Here is a 22289-nt window from a genome sequence, read left to right as displayed (position 1 = left end):
ACCAGTGTTTCTTCAATTCATTTTTAATAATGTAATAATCCTTTTTTCTGACTAATCAGATATAATATTCTTTCCAGTGACCACTATATCAGCTATCAGTTGCGAAAGAAAACATTTATAAATTCAAACTATGAAAACTCTGTTATAATTATTTCTTATTATATAAAGAGAATGTTAACCCATTGTTTTTATATGTATATCTATAGTTTGTGTTTGTAATTTTGTTAAATAATTTCGGTAATATGATCTCAAATGTACATTGAAAAGTGATCAATTTGAAATAATTTTTTGAATAGCTTCAGTTTTTTAAAGTCACATATGTCGAGATTATGACATTTTTCAACTTATTTACATAAATTTTAAATTTGCACAAGAAATCTGATAATATGTGTACAATGATATGTGGAAAAGGATGTAATCATTACACATGAATTGTTCATTCTTAATTCATGAGCTTAAAGAATATAATCTGATACAGCTACTGTCATAAAATGTATAGTTATGCGGAAAACCTGCAGTATGTAATATGGCTGTATTTGTTATAAACCATTGTTATATCACATGCAAAGAGGGATGATATGATAAGATTTCTATATGTAATATAATATATCTATAACTGTGTTTGGGATTCATAGACCAAATACTGGAGACTTCTATTTTTTGTGAATGGGATACTGTGTCTGAATTTTCAATCCATAAACAAAAAAATAACTGCTAGTGCATTTATCAAACGTTTTGTAGATATATTTGGAATAACATGGAAAAGGTAAGTGTAGCAACGTTGATTATTTGTATTAACAAAACATCTTAAAAACAAATTTTTGACAATCCAACTGTATTATATATATGTATTAAAACTATTCAATGCCTTAATATTTTTGTTACATAAAGAAGAAGAATTTATTAAGATTGCACAAAACAACTTTGTCACCCGGATAATTAATGTTTACATTTTCAACATAAAACAAAACATCAAAATTCGTCAGGATTTATTACGTAAAAATGGCTTATAAAAACAAAACATGATCGGAATAAATTAGTTTGGCATCAGTGAGATTATTACAAGATTCATTCATTTCTAATTACACCTTTATGTGAAGTTATTTGTTCAGCGGATTGTTACATCTGTTTAACCTATTGTAAGTGCAATGAACGTGAACCGTGTGTGAAAAATTGCGGAACATGCATCCTGAATGAAGACAGGGTCACATATGATGGCAACACAATAATTGTGGAATTGTTTTGCAAAAACGTTTAGTTAACTATGAGTGATAAAACATCTGTCAATTTGGATTTGGACGTGTATTTCTCGTGAAAATCTCACACCGATAATAGGTTTTAGTTCAGTCGTTTTGTGAAGCTCTAGACTAACGACAATATCTCGCTTATTACTAATATGAATAAATCGTTTTGATTATTAGTGATTGAGATGCATCGTTTGAACATGTGACAAATGTGTACTTCATTTTTATGTTTTTTAGGTTATATTGTTTCCTTAGTATTAATGGGTAAAACGTATTATTTTCATGATTATGTTTTATTTACTCAGTATAAAAGTGTTGTACTGTTTGTAATAATAGATACACTCAGTACATACTTTGCAACATTTGTTTCATGCAGTTAAAATTTACCGATCGGTAATTTAATACGAGGTCAAACATTCAGGTCACGTCTGACCACAGACTTAAACATTATCGTAAACTATAAAAGAAAATTAGTGCAAAATAATCTTACCTGCCTTGATTGTGTCTAATATACCCAAGGCATATTGATAAAGAATAATTAACATAAAAGTTGCGACAAATTTGATATATCTGACCTGACGGTGTATGAAATGTATACTTAGATATTATAAAAGTTAATAGCGAATGAAAGGTAAAAATATGATAGATTATTGTGTTAAAGGTGGTAAAATTCGTGCTTAACCTGCCAAAGTTTACGATTTTATATGTGGATATAAACGGTTAATATATAATGATACGGCGCCTGACATCAAAGTGGAATATGCTCTTTCTTGCCAGGTTCATCTGTTACATCTGTTTAACCTATTGTAAGTGCAAACATTCAGGTCACGTCTGACCACAGACTAAAATTATCGTAAACTATAATTAAAATTAGTGCATAATAATCCTACCCGCCTTGATTGTGTCTAATACACCCTAGGCATAATGATAAAGAATAATTAACATAAAAGTGGCGAGAAATTTGATATATCTGACCTGACGGTGTATGAAATGTTTACTTAGATATTATAAAAGTTAATAGCGAATGAAAGGTAAAAAAGGTAAAGGTGGTAAAATTAATGCTTAACATGCCAAAGTTTACGCTGTTATATGTGAATATAAACGGTTAATATATAATGATACGGCGCCTGACATCAAAGTGGAATATGCTCTTTCCTGCCAGGTTCAAGATTAAAGAGCTTATAGATCATTTTGAGAAAATACTTAATGATTTAAAGTTCAAAATAAACTAACCGGGTGAAACAGGTTATAAATACTTTCCCGACGATAAGATAATCTGATGTTTTATGTTTTGTTTAAGCAGCTATCAACCGAATTCAATTATCTCTGAAATTAAAAGTCTGAAGTTAAACTGATTCTTTTGATAATCTGCACAGATAAGCCTTTCATACAATCAGTTACAGATAGAATGTGTGACCGAATTGAAATTTAAGACAAGTAAACTATTTCCGGGACAATACATGATAACCAATTCAGACATAAATCTTTTACATGAAAATCTTGCATAACTCATGCATATCATCTTTTCTTCTTTTTTCCTTCTTTTTCTTCTTCTTTTTCTTATTCTTCCTTTCCTTCTTTTTCGTTTTCTTCTTTTTCGTTTTTGATCTCCTTCTGTATCATCTTCTTCTTCTTCTACTACGTCTTCTTCTTGTTTTTTAATGTACCAGAGTATTTTAATGTACCAAAAATTAAAATGATTAATGCATGATAAAGTATAAAACATATTAATGAGTTTTTCTTTTATTTTTTAACAACTGTCTACAAACATATCGTATAGAAATATGTATTATAATTGAATTCAAAAAACACAACACGTCATGACGTCTGATAAGTCTGTCTTGTACTGAAACGTCCGCATAATCTCCTGCAAGCGAAGTCTAATGCATTTCAAATTATACAGAATATGTCTAGTTAGTGTATCGACCATTGTAAAAGTATCGTCAAGACAATCTTTAACATATGGACAACATTCACAATACCTTTGATATATGTCAAGAGAAATTATAATTAAAGGAACCTTAACCTAAATCAAAAACCTAAAAACATAACATTTGAATTTCTGACATTGATCAGCTGATGCCTTTAAACCAGAAAGATATGTAACAGATAATGAAGAAATATAATCAGAACTAAATTGAAAATCGTATGTTCGTGCTATTTTTAGACCGATTTGATTGAAAAGCGTTGCTACTTTTTTAAGTTATGGTCAAAAAGATGTGAGTGAATTACATTAAATTTTGCACAAAAAAGTTATTCGTCTAAACCTACATCAAATTAAACATTAATACCGAAACACTATTTCCAGTCCCTTCATGTCTAAAAACTTCAGTGGAGTCCCTTGAATAAAACGTACGTACCACATTCGGAACTAGTCGGTCTTTTAAAAGTTCTATATCTTTTATACATGTTAACTGCTCGTTGACTATATGTCGTAACGTACAATATATTATTTAATGATAGATTATACGTTTTCCTTGTTTGCACAATACATTGCGGTCATATCATTTAAGGAAATATACCTTTATAGTTACATGTATTCATTGTCTTTTGTTCTTTCCACATCTGTGTTCATCAAATGAAACATCAGATACTTTTAATTGTTGAATAAGTTGCACATGTGATTTGCATATAGTTTCATATTCATTGGGTGAACATGACCTTTAGGAAATACAGTACCATTATAAAAGGTGCATCCGCATTATAATATATTATTATTGAAAATATATAAAAATAAAGTAAGTTGGTTGCATAATCTTAATATAAACGGTCGTTATAAAGGTATGCAACTCGTAATTTGTTTGTTCTATTTTTGTAAATTATTGTAAATTAACTATTAGATGTCGTCTGCACAAATCATTTAAGTAATTATATCCGCTAAATGTGCTATGTGTGTAATAATTATTCATTCACCATTTAAATAAATTCTATGGAGTAGCAATAGATAAGTTTCATCAAATTGCTATTCTAAATAATAGAACAGAACATGATATACTTTATTTCTATTTGTGTTCACCACCCACCATAACAAGCATAAATATGTATATTCATTCAATATTAGATTGTTCAACCTTAAATAATAAAGACAAATTGTATTGATAATTTTAATTGACTGCATTACGTATGTGTTTTAACTTGCACTTATAACAAAAAGTTTTGTTTTAAATTTAGTACGGTTTTAGAAATAGATTATGATGAGATTTAAACCGTTTTAGTGTATTACTCTGCCATTAATCATGTATTGAATATGTACTCATTTTTATGACGTAAGTCTATCTTATAAAACACGGTCATTAAACGCATCGATACACCTAGGTTACCATGAAACCCTGTTATTAATGATAATTACCAGTTTTTCCAACAAGATTTACACATGTATCCAACACTAATCCATCTTCGAATTAAGTATCCTTGAAGTAATCAGATCAAGTTATATGGCACTTGTTTAATTATTTCGAAGCATTTTTGTTATGATATTGATGAAATATACATGCATCATTCAATTGTAAACATGTTTACCCTGGCGTTCTATTGACGAATCAAAGTGTGCTACAAATTAAAATCATAGCAGAAATTATAAAATATAGCATTTTTATCTTTTCTTTTTGATTGAAAAATACCGTAACTGTGTGCATTTGGTGTAGAATTATGTGAATTATGTGAAATGCTAATTTAATATTAATGAGAGTTTTATGATGAATTTCAGAATGTTAATACATAATTATATTACAATAAATTTGACATAGAATGATCGTCCCATTACATTTTAACTAGACTTTTATGATGAATTTCAGAATGTTAATGCATATAAATACCTTTATTTATAAGAACATTTTTTTCTATTAAACACCATGACAGCTTTACATTCTTTAATCAGACGCCCGACCTCAACCTTATTCTTGTGATACAATCTTTAAGTCAAATGTCAATCATTTGTGTATATCAATTAGATAAATCGTAATCAATGTGAAACTGTTTATTTAATATCGAATGGTCACTCTATCAGAGATAACAGTAACGTCGAAAGGTTATCAACGCTCGAGGATAACTAACCGTGTAAAGAGAAAGCAATCAGCGTAAAATACCTTGCTGTGCCCGTGTGAAATATTTATCATATAATTGTGTTTTTTGAAAATAGTTGAATATGAAATGTGTGAATTTTGTGGAGAAACTGCTTGCGGTTAAGATGTAATCTGGGTCATGATCGAATTGTTCATTTTATCATATTTTATTGAATAGAACAAATCCTGCGATTCTAATATTATCTCAAATATCAGCTAATCAAATCCTCATAAAAAGCTGCTGTAAAAATATTTTTACTTTGATAGAAAAAATCCTACTTGTATTCATTTTGTCCGAAACAAATCCTGTACTACACTTCCGCTATCACAGGCTGAGTCTGTTCTATGAAAACAGTTTTGTTGTCTTTTAATCTATATTTTGGTTTTTAACCAATCAATGTTCAAACGCTATATTAAGTTTAATAGTCAAACTTCATATAATGTTCTACTTAAAATATACAATTGGTGTATGTTTAAATGTTATTTTAAAGGAATTGATTCAATACCTTATATAATCAAAATTATTTCACACGATATTGAATTGCATTCGAATTTAGACCAATGTATGTTCTACTCAAAATGCATTACAGCTGTTTCAAAAAGTATCTTTTAAAAACCTATAAAATCAGAATAAATTAATATTGTGTTATTAACGTAGTATAATATAATGACACTATATTGAATTGTATTCGGCTTTATAATAATTATTTTTTTCGACTCTAAATACATTACAGTTGTTAATTTTTAACTCATAACCTTTAGGATCAGAATTAATTTATTTCATTCAGTTTACAGTACATAAATAAATGACGTTAATATAAGTAATGCGTGTACTTCGATAATAAATAACGAATATAGAAGGAAAAGATAGAAGGCGGTGGTGTAATGGGCAGTTCGGAAGTTCGGTTCATATTTTACGAACACCATACGTACACGTACGAAAAAAGGCCATTTAACGCCCTGTTGTAAAATAATTTAAGACTTGGCACAATTCTCTGTATCTAATGAATAATGAAAAAAGTTGTGTCCAACTAGTTATTACCTACACGCTTATTTCTTTCTCCTTTTGTCTCTCTTGACATGGTATAATTATTTTATATACATATATAATTTGTTAATGATTTCTTTTAGAGTGATCGATTCTACTAAGCGAACCATTCAGTGTTTAAGGTACTCCACAATTTACGATGTTTTCTGGTTCATTATGTACATTGTATTGTCATTTCATGGACTCCAGCTATAATGTCCTCGGGCACTGATTTCCAATTCCATTCCAAGAAAAGGAGACGGTATTTTATTGGAATATGACTTACTCAACCGACAGTGTATAGCTTAGAAATTTGGTGTGAAGTAAAATGCATCTGAAAAATTTATATCAATGCCAATTGTGAATAAATATCGGTTTGACTTTTAGCCGAATCATCTTAGTTTATTCATTTACAGAATGGAAGACCTAAGATTCATTGTGATACAATTTATACAAGTAAACGTGTATTACATAAAGTGCTATATTTTTTCAAAAAAAGTGATATACTTAATCTAATAAAGTGATAAACATTCGGGTATGAAGATACAGTATTTAAGAAATTGGAGCTACCCTTCCTGTGTAAAAAAGAATACATGCTGATAACAATCAGTCAATGAATAGTGAAGAAAAGGTCATTAGTTTAAAAAAAGAATTTTACTTTTTTTCTCTTTCAAGTTTGTCAATAATATTGAAAATAGCAAACTTGAAATTTTACTCGAGCGTGGAATGTTGTCTTTATTGGTGTGCATCCTATTGGAATATTAAAGAATGCATGATAATATAATGCTGTGAAAAACAAGCAGGATATACTTACGCCAAATAAAACATAAGTTGTTAAAAGAGAGTTTAAAATTAATATAGAAGAGTTATCGTGATTCAGTTACATATATACTTAGTCTTGATGATTATACGAGATAAAAAAAAATGAAACAGCTTTCATCAAAATTCTTTTAAGTCTTGAATTAAGAGTCTGAAACATTTCGATAAAATATGAGATCAGGGTTAAAGAATCAGCTGGGATTTTTTAATGGTAAAACAGTTGTCAGTGTAACGGTGAATGTTATAATAGTGGATTACAATGGCGAAAGAAAAGGTATTGTAATTGCATGTATCATTGTACTAATTTTGAATTCAGTATTTAAGTGTAATTAAACGAATTGTTATGTTTTTTTCTGGAGGTTTATTTTCGAAATGAATGATGATAAAATGCATGTTTATATATCACAGCCTGGTTAAGCTAATTTCGGAAAAGTTACACTTGGTTTTATTTTGTTATGATAATTTAATGCATTTTAACCTGGCCGTGTACAGCAGAGACCAGTCGTTCTTCATTTCATGTTTAATCATATAATTTTTTTTTTCTGACAGATCATCATCAGTTATAATTTTATTTTTATATGACCACTATATCAGCTATCAGTTGCGAAAGAAAACATTTATATTACAATTATTCTTATTAAGTAAAGAGAGTGTTAACCCATTGTTATTATATGTATATCTCTAGTTTGTGTTTGTAATTTTTTAAATAATTTCGGTAATATGATCTCAAATGTACATTGAAAAGTGATCAATTTGAAATAATTTTTTGAATAGCTTCAGTTTTTTCAAGTCACATATGTCGAGATTATGACATTTTTCATCGTATTTACATAAATTTTAAATTTGCACAAGGAATCTGATAATATGTGTACAATGATATGTGGAAAAGGATGTAATCATTACACATGAATTGTTCATTCTTAATTCATGAGCTCAAAGAATATAATCTGATACAGCTACTGTCATAAAATGTATAGTAATGCGGAAATCCTGCAGTATGTAATATGGCTGTATTTGTTATAAACTATTGTTATATCACAGGGATGATATGATAAGATTTTTATATGTAATATTATATATCTAAAACTGTATTTGGGATTCATGTGAACTAAATACTGGAGATTCGTATTTAAATTAATGGGATACTGCGTCTGAAAATCCATGAACAAATTAAGGGCTAGTGCATTTATCAAAGGTTTTGTAGATATATATGGAAAAACATGGAAAAGGTAAGTGTAGCAACGTTGATTATTTGTATTAACAACATATCTTAAAAACAAATTTTTGACAATCCAACTTTTTTTATATCAAAGTACTAAAACTATTCATTGCCTCAATATTTTTGTTACATAAAGAAGAATAATAATAAGATTGCAAAGACAACTTTTGTCATCCGGATAATTAATGGTTACAATTTCAACATAAAACAACATCAAAATTCGTTAGGATTTTATTACGTAAAATGGCCTATAAAAACAAAACGTGATCGGAATAAATTAGTTTGGCATCAGTGAGATTATTACAAGATTCATTCATTTCTTATTACACCATTTTGTGAAGATATTTGTTCAGCGGATTGTTACATCTGTTTAACCTATTGTAAGTGCAATGAACGTGAAACGTGTGTGAAAAATTGCAGAACATGCATCCTGAATGAAGACAGGGTCACAAATGATGGCAACACAATAATTGTGGAATTGTTTTGCAAAAAGTTCAGTTAACTATGATTGATAAAACACGTGTCAATTCGGATTTCGACGTGTATTTCTCGACGATAACAGGTTGTGTTCAGTCGTTTTGTGAAGCTCTAGACTAACGACAATATCTCGCTTATAAATAATGTGAATAATCGTAAACTATGATACAAAATTAGTGCAAATTATTAGTGCCTGCCTTGTTAGTGTCTAGTATACCCTAGGCATATTGATAAAGGATAATTAACATAAAAGTTTCGAGAAATATGATATATCTGACCTGACGGTGTATGAAATGTTTACTTAGATATTATAAAGTTAATAGCGAATGAAAGGTAAAATATGATAGATTATTGTGTTAAAGGTGTTAAAATTCGTGCTTTACATGCCAAAGTTTACGATGTTATATGTGGATATATAAACGGTTAATATATAATGATACGGCGCCTGACATCAAAGTGGAATATGCTCTTTCTTGCCAGGTTCAAGATTTAAGAGCTTATAGATCATTATGAGAAACTACATAATGATTTAAAGTTAAAAATAAACTAACCGGGTGAAATAGGTTATAAATACTATCCCGGCGATAAGATTATCTGATGTTTTATGTTTTGTTTAGACAGCTATCAACAGAATTCAATTATCTCTGAAATTAAAAGTCTGAAGTTAAACTGATTCTTTTGATAATCTGCACAGATAAGCCTTTCATACAATCAGTTACAGATAGTGTGTCTAACCGAATTGAAATTTAAGACAAGTAAACTATTTCCGGGACAATACATGATAAATACATGATAAATAAACCAATTAAGACATAAATCTTACATTGTTCGTGCATTTGCTGCTGCTGCTGCTGCTCCTGTTGTTGTTGTTGTTGTTGTTGATGATGACGATGATGATGAGGATGATGATGGTGATATTTTATGTGAACAAAATTTAGAACAAATGCACGTTTCAGTTTTAAACATATATGTGCGTTTATTTTCATAGTTGCCTACAGTTTTTTTTAGTAGAATTGTATAATTGAATTAACCCAACACGTCATGACGTCTAATTAATCAGTCTTGTAACGTCGTTCAATGCATTTCAAATTATTCAGAATATGTCTAGTTAGTTTACCGACCATTGTAAAAGTATCGTCAAAATAATCATTAACAAATGGACAACATTCACAATAGCTTTGATAAATGTCAAGAGAAATTATAATTAAAGGAACCTTAACCTAAATCAAAAACCTAAAAACATAAAATTTGAATTTCTGACATTGATCGGCTGATGCCCTTAAACTAGAAAGATATATAATGTTACAGATAATGAAGAAATATAATCAGAACTAAATTGGAAAGCGTATGTTCGAGCTATTTTTAGACCGATTTGATTGAAAAGCGTTGCTACGCTTTTAAGTTATGGTCAAAACGGCCTGAGTGAATAACATTAAATTTTGCACAAAAAAAGTTATTCGTCTACACCTACATCAAATTCAACATTAATACTGGAAAACTATTTCCATTCCCTTCATGTCTTATAACCTCAGTGGAGTCCCTTTAATAAAACTTACGCACCACTTTCGAAACTAGCCAGTCTCTAAAAAGATCTAAATCTTTTATACATGATAACTGCGTTTTAACTTTCTGTCGTAACGTATAATACATTATAAAATGATAGATTATACGTTTTCCTTGTTTGCACAATACATTGCGGTCATATCATTTAAGGAAATATACCTTTAGTAGTTACTTGGATTCATTGTTTTTTTTTTGTTCTTTCCACATCTGTGTATCAGATACTTTTAATTGTTGAATAAGTTGCACATGTGATTTACATAGTTTCATATTCATTGGAAATACAATACCATTATATAAGGTACATCCGCATTTTAATATATTATTATTGAAGATATATAAAAAATAAAATAAGTTGGTTACATAATCTAAATATAAACGGTCGTTATAAAAGTATACAACTCGTAATTTGTTTGTTTTATTTTTGTAAATTATTGTAATTTAACTATTAGATGTCGTCTGCACAAATCATTAAAGTAATAATATCCGCTAAATGTGCTATGTGTGTAATAATTATTCATTCACCATTTAAATGAATTCTATGGAGTGGTAATAAAGAAGTTTCATCGAATTTCTATTTTAAATAATAGAACAGAACATGATATACTTTATTTCTAACTTGTGTTCACCACCCACCATAACAAGCATAAATATGTATATTCATTCAATATGAGATTGTTCAATCTTAAATAATAAAGAAAAATTTATTGATATTTTATGCATAACATAAATGTGCTTTAATCATGACGAATGACATTTTGAACAAAAATGTTTTATTACACGCAATCGTTAATTTCATTAATACCCACGTTTATGGGAATTTTTAACTTATACCAATTAAGCTCCTGATTAAGATATTGGTTAGTTGGAACGCAGTATTTGCAATTTGAGGAAGTTATCTAAAATTATCCCCTATAAACATGGTACATCAATACAAGAGATATGTTTTCATATTGGATAACAACGAAAATATTAAAATTGTAATAACCTTATTCACAATACTTAATCACCAATATAACTTTTAATTGTTTTATAGCATATGTAGAATTTTATTTCGCATGGATTCTATGAGTTTATGAGTTTTTCATTTGATATATTTTGTTAATGGAGCTCATGTTTGATGTAATGCAAAATGACTAATTAAATAAATAATACAATTTTTGACATTGTTAGAATATACATCACTCAACGAAATCCGGATAAGACACACCCACACAGATTGAATAAATGTTCAACATTCTGCAGTGAACATTTTAAACATTAAATGACTTTTATGTCAACTACATTCTCAACCGTAAATTTATTGATTAAATATCATTTACTTCATCTCGTATATAGGTAAGAAAGGTATATTTTATGAAGAAGAAAAAGTTAGATCGCAGCTACCACCTGTTTCTTTGTTTATTCAATATCAAAGTTCCTGTTATAGCACCCTTGTGTTAAAGATGTACTCATTTTCTGACGTAAGTCTAACATATAATCAAAGTAAAGTCATTAAAACGCACCGATACACCTAGGTTACCATGATACCCCCGTAATTAATGATAATTACCAGTGTTTCCAACAAGATTTACATATGAATCCAACACTAATCACTCTTCGTTAATTATTTCGAAGCATTTTTGTTATGATATTAATATAAAAATACATGCATCATTTAATTGTAAACATGATTACCCTGGCGTTGTATTGGCGTATCAAAGTGTGCTACAAATTAAAATTATAGCAGAAATGATAAAATATAGCATTTTTATCTTTTCTTTTTGATTGAAAACTACCGTATCTGTGTGCATATGGTGAAGGTTTATGTAAAATGCTATTTTAATACAAATGAGAGTTTTATGATAAATTTCAGAATGTTTATACATAATAATATATAACAAAATATTTGACATAGAATAATCGTCCTATTACATTTTAACTAGAGTTTTATGATGAATTTCAGAATGTTAATACATTTTAATACCTTTATTTGTAACAACATTTTCTATTAAACACCATGACATCGTTATATTCTTTAATCAGACGCTCGACCTAAACCTTGTTCTTGTGATACAATCTTGAAGACAAATGTCAATCATTTGTGTACATCAATTAGATAAATCGTAATCAATGTTAAACTGTTTGTTTAATATCGGATGGTCACTCTATAAGAGATAACACTAAGGTCGAAAGGTTATCAACGCTTGAGGATAACCAACCGTGAAACGAAGAAGCAACCAGCGTAAAATAGCTGTGTGAAATAGCTTGCCGTGTGAAATATTTATCATATTATTCTGGTTTTTGAATATTGTTGTTTATGAAATATGTGAATTTTCTGGAGAAACTGCTTGTGGTTAAAATGTGGTCTGGATCATGATCGAATTGTATATTTTATCAAATTTGATTGAATACATAAATCTTAGGATTCTAATAGTCTCTCAAATATCAGCTGATCGAATCCTTATAAAAAAGTCTGCTGTAAAAATATTTTTACTTTGATATAAATAATCCTACTTGTATGTATTTTGTTCGATTAAGTCCTATCTTTCAGACTATATTCTCCTGTAACAAACTTGTGCCTGTTCTATGAAAAATGTTTGTTGCATTTTTATCTATATTTAGTTTTTTAACCAGAAATCAATGTTCATACGCTATATTGAATTTAATAGTCAAACATCATATTATGTTCTACTTAAAATATACAGTCAGTTGGTTTATGTTTAAATGTTATTTTAAAAGGTATCGATTCAATACCTACATAATCAAAATTATTTTGCTTTTCACACACTATATTGAATTGCATTCGGCTCCAGCTACTCATAATGCATTACAGCTGTTTTGTGTATAAATGTCATTTTTTAAAAGTATGGATTTAAAACCTACAAACTCAGATTTTTTTAATTTTTATTTAATGTTCATACATTATATTGAATTATATTCGACTTAATACAAATGTATGTTCTGTTCAAAATACATTACAACTGTTAATTTTTTATCTCATAACCTTCAGGATTAGAATTAGTTTATTTCATTCAGTTTATATTAATGCGTGTACTTCATATTAATTCGATACTAATTAACGAGTATATATAGTAAAGAGATAGAAGGCGGTGATGTTATGAGCAGTTTGATAGGGACGCTCATATTTTACGATAACCATACGTTCGAAAAAAAGGTCATTTAACGCCCTGATTTACATTATTGTATGGACTCGGCACATTTCTCTCTATCTAATGAATAATGAAAAACGTTGTGTCCAACTAGTTATTACCTACACGCTAATATATTTCCCTTTTTGTCTCTCTTGAAATGGTATAATTATTTTATATACATATATAACTTGTTTATGATTTCTTTTAGAGTGATCGATTGTGCTAAGTGAACCTTTCAGTCTTTAAGGTACTGCACAATTGACGATGTTTTCTGGTTTATTATGTATTGTCATTTCATGGACACCAGCTATAATGTCTTCGGGCACTGATTTCCAATTTCATACCAAGAAAAGGAAATATAATTGATATGACATTATGTTATTGGAAAACCGGCATTGTTTAGCTTAGAAATTTAGAAGTGTTTAGTAATTAAAAAATAGATCTGTAAAATTTAGATCAATTTTAATTGTGAAAAAATATCGGTTTGACTTTTATTCATTTAAAGAATGGAAGACCTAAGATTCATTGTAATTCAGTTTATACAAGTAAATCTTTATGACATAAAGTGCTATATTTTTCAAAAAAGTGATATACTAAATTTGTAGAATATCTTAAAAAGTGATATACTTTGGGGTATGAAGATACGGTATTTAAGAAATTGGAGCTACCCTTCCTGTGAAAAAGAATACATGCTGATAACAATCAGTCAATGAATAGTGAAGAAAAGGTCATTAGTTTAAAAATAGGATTTATTTTTTTTCTCTTTCAAGTTTGTCAATAATATAATACATAGCAAACTAGAAATTTTACTCAAGCGTGGAATGTTGTCTTTATTGATGTGCATCTTTTGGAATATTATAGAATGCATGATAGTATAATACTGTGAAAAAACAAGCAGGATATACTTACGCCGGATAAGAAATAAGTTGTTAAAAGAGAGTTTGAAGATAATATTGAAGAGTTAGTGTAATTCAGTTACATATATACTTAGGCTTGATGATTTTACGAGATAAAAAAATGAAACAGCTTTCATCAAAATTCTATTACGTCTAGAATTAAGAGTCTGAAACATTTCGATAGAATATGAGATCGGGGTTAAAGTACCAGCTAGGATTTTTTTTAGTATAACAGTTGTCAGTGTAACGGTGAATGTTATAATAGTGGATTACAATGGCGAAAGAAAAGGTATTGTAATTGCATGTATCATTGTACTAATTTTGAATTCAGTATTTAAGCGTAATTAAACGAATTGTTATGGGTTTTTCGTTGTTTTTTTCATCCGAAATAAAAGATGATGAAATGCATGTTAATATATTACAGTCTGATTATTATAATACATGTATTGGAAAAAAGGTATTTTTTGTTTTATAACGAATTCAACTATTGTTCATCAATGTTACTTTGTTACGATAATTTAATGCATTTTAACCTAATCGTGCACAGCGGAGACCAGTCTCTCTTCAATTCATTTGTAATAATGTAATCCTTTTTTCTTACTAATCAGATATAATATTTTTTCCAATGACCACTATATCAGAAAAACAACATTTATACATTCAAACTATGAAAAATCTGTTATAATTATTTGTTATTATATAAAGAGAATGTGTTACGTTGAGCCTTTGTTATTATATGTATATCGATAGTCTGTATAAGTAATTTTGTTAAATAATTTCAGAAGAGAGCGAGTTGAAATTTTTTTTTGAATTCAACATTTTAAGGTCACATACGTCTAGATTATGTCATTTATCAACTTATTTACGTAAATTTTGAATTTGCTCAAGAAATCTGAAAATATGTGTACAATAATACGAGTAAAGGGATATATTCATTTACACATGAATTGTTCGTCCTTTACTCATGAGCTTAAAGAATATAATCTGATACAGCTATTGTCATCAATTGTATAATAATGCGGAAATCCTGCAGTATGTAATATGATTGTAATTATGATAAACCATTGTTATATCACATGCAAATAGGGATAATATGATAAGATTTCTATATGTAATATAATATATCTATAACTGTGTTTGGGATTCATAGACCAAATACTGGAGACTACTTTTTTGTGAATGGGATACTGTGTCTGAATTTTCAATCCATAAACAAAAAAATAATTGCTAGTGCATTTATCAAACGCTTTGTAGATATATTTGGAATAACATGGAAAACGTAAGTGTAGCAACGTTGATTATTTGTATTAACAATACATCTTAAATTCAAAATTTGACAATCCAACTTTTTTATATCAAAGTATTAAAACTATTCAATGCCTTAATTTTGTGTTACATAAAGAAGAATAATTTATAAAGATTGCACAAAAGAACTTTGTCATCCGGATAATTAATGGTTACATTTTCAACATAAAACAACATCAAAATTCGTCAGGATTTTATTACGTAAAAATGGCCTATAAAAACAAAACGTGATCGGAATAAATTAGTTTGGCATCAGTGAGATTATTACAAGATCCATTCATTTCTTATTAAACCATTTTGTGAAGTTATTTGTTCAGCCGTTTTTTACATCTGTTTAACCTATTGTCAGTGCAATGAACGTGAAACGTGTGTGAAAAATTGCGAATCATGCATCCGGAATGAAGACAGGGTCACATATGATGGCAACACAATAATTGTGGCATTGTTTTGCAAAAAGTTAAGTTAACTATGATTGATAAAACATCTGTCAATTTGGATTTTGACTTGTATTTCTCGCGAAAATCTCACACCGGTAACAGGTTTTAGTTTAGTCGTGTTGTGAAGCTTGTGACTAACGACAATATCTCGCTTATTACTGATGTAAATAATTCGTTTTGATTATTGGTGATTGAGATTCATCGTTTGAACATGTGACAAATGTGTGTTTCATTTTTAGATTTTATGGTTTGTTTCCTTAGTATCATTTTTACGATTATATTTATTAACTTTGTATAAGAGTGATGTACTATTTGTAATAATAGATACACTCAGTACATTCTTTGCAACATTTGTTTCATACAATTAAAATTTACCGATCGGTAATTAAATACGAAGTCAAAAATTGAGGTCACGTCTGGCCACAGACTGAAAAATTATCGTAAACTATAAAACAAAATTAGTGCATAATAATCCTTCCCGCCTTGATTGTGTCTAATATACCCTAGGCATATTGATAAAGAAAAATTAACATAAAGTTGCGAGAAATTTGATATATCTGACCTGACGGTGTATGAAATGTTTACTTAGATATTATAAAAGTTAATAGCGAATGAAAGGTAATATATGATAGATTATTGTGTTAAAGGTGGTAAAATTCGTGCTTAACATGCCAAAGTTTACGACGTTATCTGTGAATATAAGCGGTTTATATATAATGATACGGCGCCTGACATCAGTGGAATATGCTCTTTCATGCCAGGTTCAAGATTAAAGAGCTTATAGATCATTTTGAGAAAAAACATATAATGATTTAAAGTTCAAAATAAACTAACCGGGTGAAATAGGTTATAAATACTATCCCGGCGATAAGATTATCTGATGTTTTATGTTTTGTTTAGACAGCTATCAACAGAATTCAATTATCTCTGAAATTAAAAGTCTGAAGTTAAACTGATTCTTTTGATAATCTGCACTGATAAGCTTTTCATACAATCAGTTACAGATAGAATGTCTGACCGAATTGAATTTTTAGCTAGGTAAACTATCTTTTGGACTCCAAATGATAAGTAAGCCAATTAAGCAGGAAAATCTTGCATTACTCATGCATATCATCTTTTTTCCTTCTTTTTCTTCTTCTTTTTCTTATTTTTATTTCCTTCTTTTTTCTTCTTCTTCTTCTTCTTTTTCGTTCTTCATCATTTTCTTCTATTATGTCTTCTTCTTGTTATTTCAATGTACCAAAAATTAAAATAATAAATGCATGATAAAGTATAAAACATATTTATGTTGTTTTTTTATATTTTTTTAACAATTGTCTACAAACATAACGTTTAGAAATAGTTTTCATAATTGAATTTCAAAAACCCAACACGTCATGACGTCTGATCAGTCAGTGTTGTACTAAAACGTCCGCACCATCTCCAGCAAACGTAATCCAATGCGTTTCAAATTATTCAGAATATGTTTAGTTAGTGAATCGACCATTGTAGAAGTATCGTCAAGACAATCTTTAACAAATGGACAACATTCACAATACGTTTGATACATGTCTAGAGAAGAGATAATTAAAGGAACTCCACTAAGGTCATAAAGCCTAAAAACATAAAAAATGAATTTCTTATATTTATCAGCTGGTGCCCTTTAACCAGAAAGATATGTAACAGATAATCAGAACTGGAAATTGTATGTTCGTGCTATTCTTAGACCGATTTGATTGAAAAGCGTTGCTACGTTTTTAAGTTACGGTCAAAACGGTGTGAGTGAATTACATTAAATTTTGCACACAAAAAGTTTATTCGTCTACACCTACATCAAATTAAACATTTATACCGAAAACTTTTCTAAGTCCCTTCATGTCTAATAGCCTCAGTGGAGTCCCTTTAATAAAACTAACACACCACTTTCGAAACTAGCCAGTCTCTAAAAAGATCTAAATCTTTAATTAATGATAACTGCGTTTTTTACTTTCTGTCGTAACGTATAATACATTATATAATGATAGATTATACTTTTTCCTTGTTTGCACAATACATTGCGGTCATTTAAGGAAATATACCTTTAGTACTTACATATATTCATTGTTTTTTTGTTCTTTCCACATCTTTGTTCATCAAATGAAACATCAGATACTTTTAATTGTTGAATAAATTGCACATGTGATTTATATTTAGTGTCATTTTCATTGAGTGTTAATGACCTTTGAGAAATACAAAAACCATTATATAAGGTACATCCGCATTTTGATATATTATTACTGAAGCTTTATAAAAGAAAATAGTTGGTTACATAATCTAAATATAAACGATCGTTACAAAGGTATGCAACTCGTAATTTGTTTGTTCTATTTTTGTAAATTATTGTAATTAAACTATTAGATGTCGCCTGCACAAATCATTAAAGTAATTATATCCGCCAAATGTGCTATGTGTGTAATAATTTTTCATTTGCCATTCAAATAAATTCTATGGAGTGGCAATAAAGAAGTTTTATCAAATTGCTATTTTAGATAGAACATAATATATGTGTTTTTTTTCTGACGTGTTTTCAACAACCACCACCATAACAAACATAAATATGTTTATTCATTTCAATATAAGATTGTTCAACCTTAAATAATAAAGAAAATTGTATTGATATTTTTAATTGACTGTGTAACAGTAAATGTGTTTTTAACTTGCACTTATATAACAAAATGTTTTGGTTCTTTTTTATCAATTTAGTACGGATTTATAAATAGATTATGATGAGATTTATACCGTTTTAGTTTACTTTGCCATTAATCATGACGATTGCCGTTTTAACCAAAATTGTTTTAGTACACGTAACCATTAATTTCATTAATACACACAAATGCGTTAATTGGGAAATATTTAACTTATACCCATTAAACTCCCGATTAAAATATTGGTTATGCTAATTGAACATTTGGAACGCAGTATTTGCAATTTGAGGAAGTTATTTTAAAGATGACTGTTTGATGACCTTTTTTAACCTAAGTTCATTAACAAAACAGACAAGAAAAAATGTGAAGAAACTATAAAGAAGTCTGCTTAAAGATAATATTTTGACAACATGATAAATGCATTTAATCATATGCAACAAAGCCTATTATTTTGTGTGACTATTTAAACAGTGTCCTACAATACGTACTACTGGAAGGTAATTAAAATGTAATTAAAATCTGAGGGCAAGCACATGAGGTACCATTGATAAAAAAGAACACAGGCTATTTCGTGCGGTTTTCGGTCTGTTTAATATAGTTAATATAATTAAAAAATGTATTAAAATAGGAATAATTATGCTGTTAAGATAAAATTTTACAATTGTTCGTACTGCGATGAGAAACATTATGAATCAGTTAAAACGTTTGACCGCAAGATATTTTAAAACATTAAAGTAGACTTAGTGTATGGAAAGTTGACCGAATGGTCATCGTGATCTAATCTGCTCCCAGGCAAACGGGTTATTGTGAGAAAATTGATAGATATGAATTTAAATTTATGGTGAATTACTGTTGAAATGGACGTGTATTGGTTGTTAAAAAATGCGACACGGCCGGGAATTTGTAAAGTAAGTTTTTAAGTGTTATAATAAAATAATCATAATCAAGTTACATATTTACACTAATTATACAGAAATTATATTTGTGATTAAAATAACTAAGTATTTTAATTACTTCTTTAAATGTGCTTTAAAAGTAATTTGCTGTTTTTATTTGGAGAGTGGTACCATAAGTCATGCATATTTACTTTTTCATCATTTCCTTGGTGTTTGAATGTAATGGAAGAATATTTATCTCGAATGAACAAAATATTCTAAATAACAAACTATTTTTTACAGAATTTATTTTATTTTGATTGTGTTGTTTCTGAAAGCTAGAATCCGTTCTTGGAACCAACAAGTATTGAGCTATGAGTGCAATGATTATTTACAAGGAAATGGTGATTATAAAATTACTAAAAATCACTAGGGCTTTAAGTACTTAAGAAAGATAAATATCAAAATGATAGAAATTAGAAATCAGATGATTTAATGTATAAACTGTATTGTTTAGACACTAACTGATGCTTAGCAAACAATAATAGTGTTACTCTTTTATATTGACGTGATTTATATATAGTTATGTTCTGTTTGAACAATAAATTGTTTAAACAGTATTAATGCAATTGTCTTTTCATTCATGTCAATGTCTGTATTTTTGTATCAGTGTATCAGTTTTGTATTGTAATCGATTCAGGACCTTTAGTTACATCCCCAACGTAAAGATTTACAAATTTTGAAGTAAAAAAGCGTTCAACTGTAGTAATAACCATATAAACATATTGGTAGATATAAATATGATTTATGTAAGTTATATAATATATCTGTTACATATAAAATGTTGTGTGTCTTGTTTTCTGATTTTTTTTATCTCTGTTTTTAGTTTTTGTGAGGATTTTTCTCGGGGGGGGGGGGAGATTTTGTCGTGAAACTGGTTCTTTTCGCCAATAAATTTTAATTTAATTTCGATGACAATGTTTAAAAATTAAAATTGTTAATTTCAGTGTCCGGTTTGGTCCAGGGTCGAGAATAAGGGTGAAGGTAAGATGTATGGGTTGTTACTGGAAAGCGTACAATTTTATGTGATACAGGACGTGGGAGAGGAGACATGGAAGAAAATACTCGAACATGCAGGTACTCTTAAATTTTATCATATATTGTATATTCATATTACATGTCCATTCAACTTTGCAGTTCTCCAATGCAGTTCTCCCATGTCCGTTAAATATAATTTACTGTTTATATGATCTCATGCAATGCCATATTTTCAATGCCAGACTTCAAATCAGATAGCCTTCTCTACAAAAAGACATGTCTTGTGTCAAAATACATCATTATTGTATAATTGTTACATTTAGAGTCATATGCTAATCAACGAGACAAAATGTGGGTCAAACCTATACGTAATTGCACCATAATCTATCTTGGCGTCAACAGAATTTCTGTTACAGTCATGTCCACCCTTATTATTTCGTTGATGAGCCTATCAAGGTAGCACTCATATAAAGCATTTGAGTCCGGTTATATTCATACTCGGTCAACACTGTCTCATTTTGTTCTTATGTTTAGAGTTATTTATAAATTTGTTCTCTCTTTAGTATGATTTGTATTGAGCGTCCAATTCTTTTTGGTTAAAATGATTTAATATTTGATTTTTCTATCATTGCAGGTGTTAAAAACATTGTTTTCACAACTCATAACACATATCGCGATGAGCTGATGACTATACTAGCCCAAAGTTGTTGTCACGTGACAGGAACGAAGGACTACAATCAGTGGATGACATTCTTTGGAACCTGCTTTGTCGAATTCTGTCGAAGTTACGGTTATGACAAACTTCTTCGTGTGACGGGTAGAAACTACAGGGATTTCTTACACGGAATAGATAATATACATGAAGTGATAAGGTTTAGCTATCCAAGGTTACAAAGTCCCGCCTTTTTAGTGTTGAGTGAGGACAAGGATGGGTGTGTTATGTTATATCAGACGAAACGGCGGGGATTTAAGCATTATGTGATAGGTCAATTGCAACAGGTAGCCAAACGGTTTTATGATATTCATGTTACTATAACTGTTATAGAAGAGGAATTAATTGACAGAAAAACTCATGTGAAATTCAGACTGGATTTTGACAATTCACCATATGTTCCGAAGTATGCGCCAAAACTACACTCAGGGAATCAAAACTTCTCAAGTATTACGGGTGATACATTCCTAAAAGTAAGTAAATCATATTTCACTTTTATCTAAATTCAATTTGAAAGACAATTATAAATCGATTGCTTATTTTTAGAAAGATGAAATATAAAATAGCGTATGTTATGTTGTAAAGGGAATATTTTGTGGAGATTATCAATTTTTCATAATTATCATTAATTGTGTTTATTTGTTAACTTTGGGGTTACTCAATATAAAAAACTTTTTTGTCTTTTAAACATCGGATTTCCTGTTAAAAGATACCTTTACTACCATCAAAATATGTAGGTCCGATGAATGCCCAAAATTAAATATATACTGTGCTCATCTTTGGGTAGAATACCTGTTACTGCAGAAATAAATTTAAATCTAG

General features: G+C 29.0%; 1 protein-coding gene across 1 annotated transcript; it reads left to right on the top strand.

The window, feature by feature from the left end:
• Nucleotides 1-685: 685 nt before the first annotated feature.
• On the top strand, nt 686-21940 carry LOC132747584 (soluble guanylate cyclase 89Db-like; the record flags this gene model as incomplete). Its single annotated transcript, XM_060737004.1, has 3 exons — nt 686-766; nt 20725-20854; nt 21390-21940. Coding segments are annotated over exons 1-3 (690 nt in total), but the record flags the coding sequence as incomplete, so codon positions are not given.
• Nucleotides 21941-22289: the final 349 nt, after the last annotated feature.

This window comes from Ruditapes philippinarum, unplaced genomic scaffold (genome assembly GCF_026571515.1).
Source record: "Ruditapes philippinarum isolate M1 unplaced genomic scaffold, ASM2657151v2 ctg4658_1_1_1_1, whole genome shotgun sequence".
Lineage (NCBI taxonomy): Eukaryota > Metazoa > Mollusca > Bivalvia > Venerida > Veneridae > Ruditapes > Ruditapes philippinarum.
This window is presented reverse-complemented; position numbering and strand designations above follow the sequence as displayed.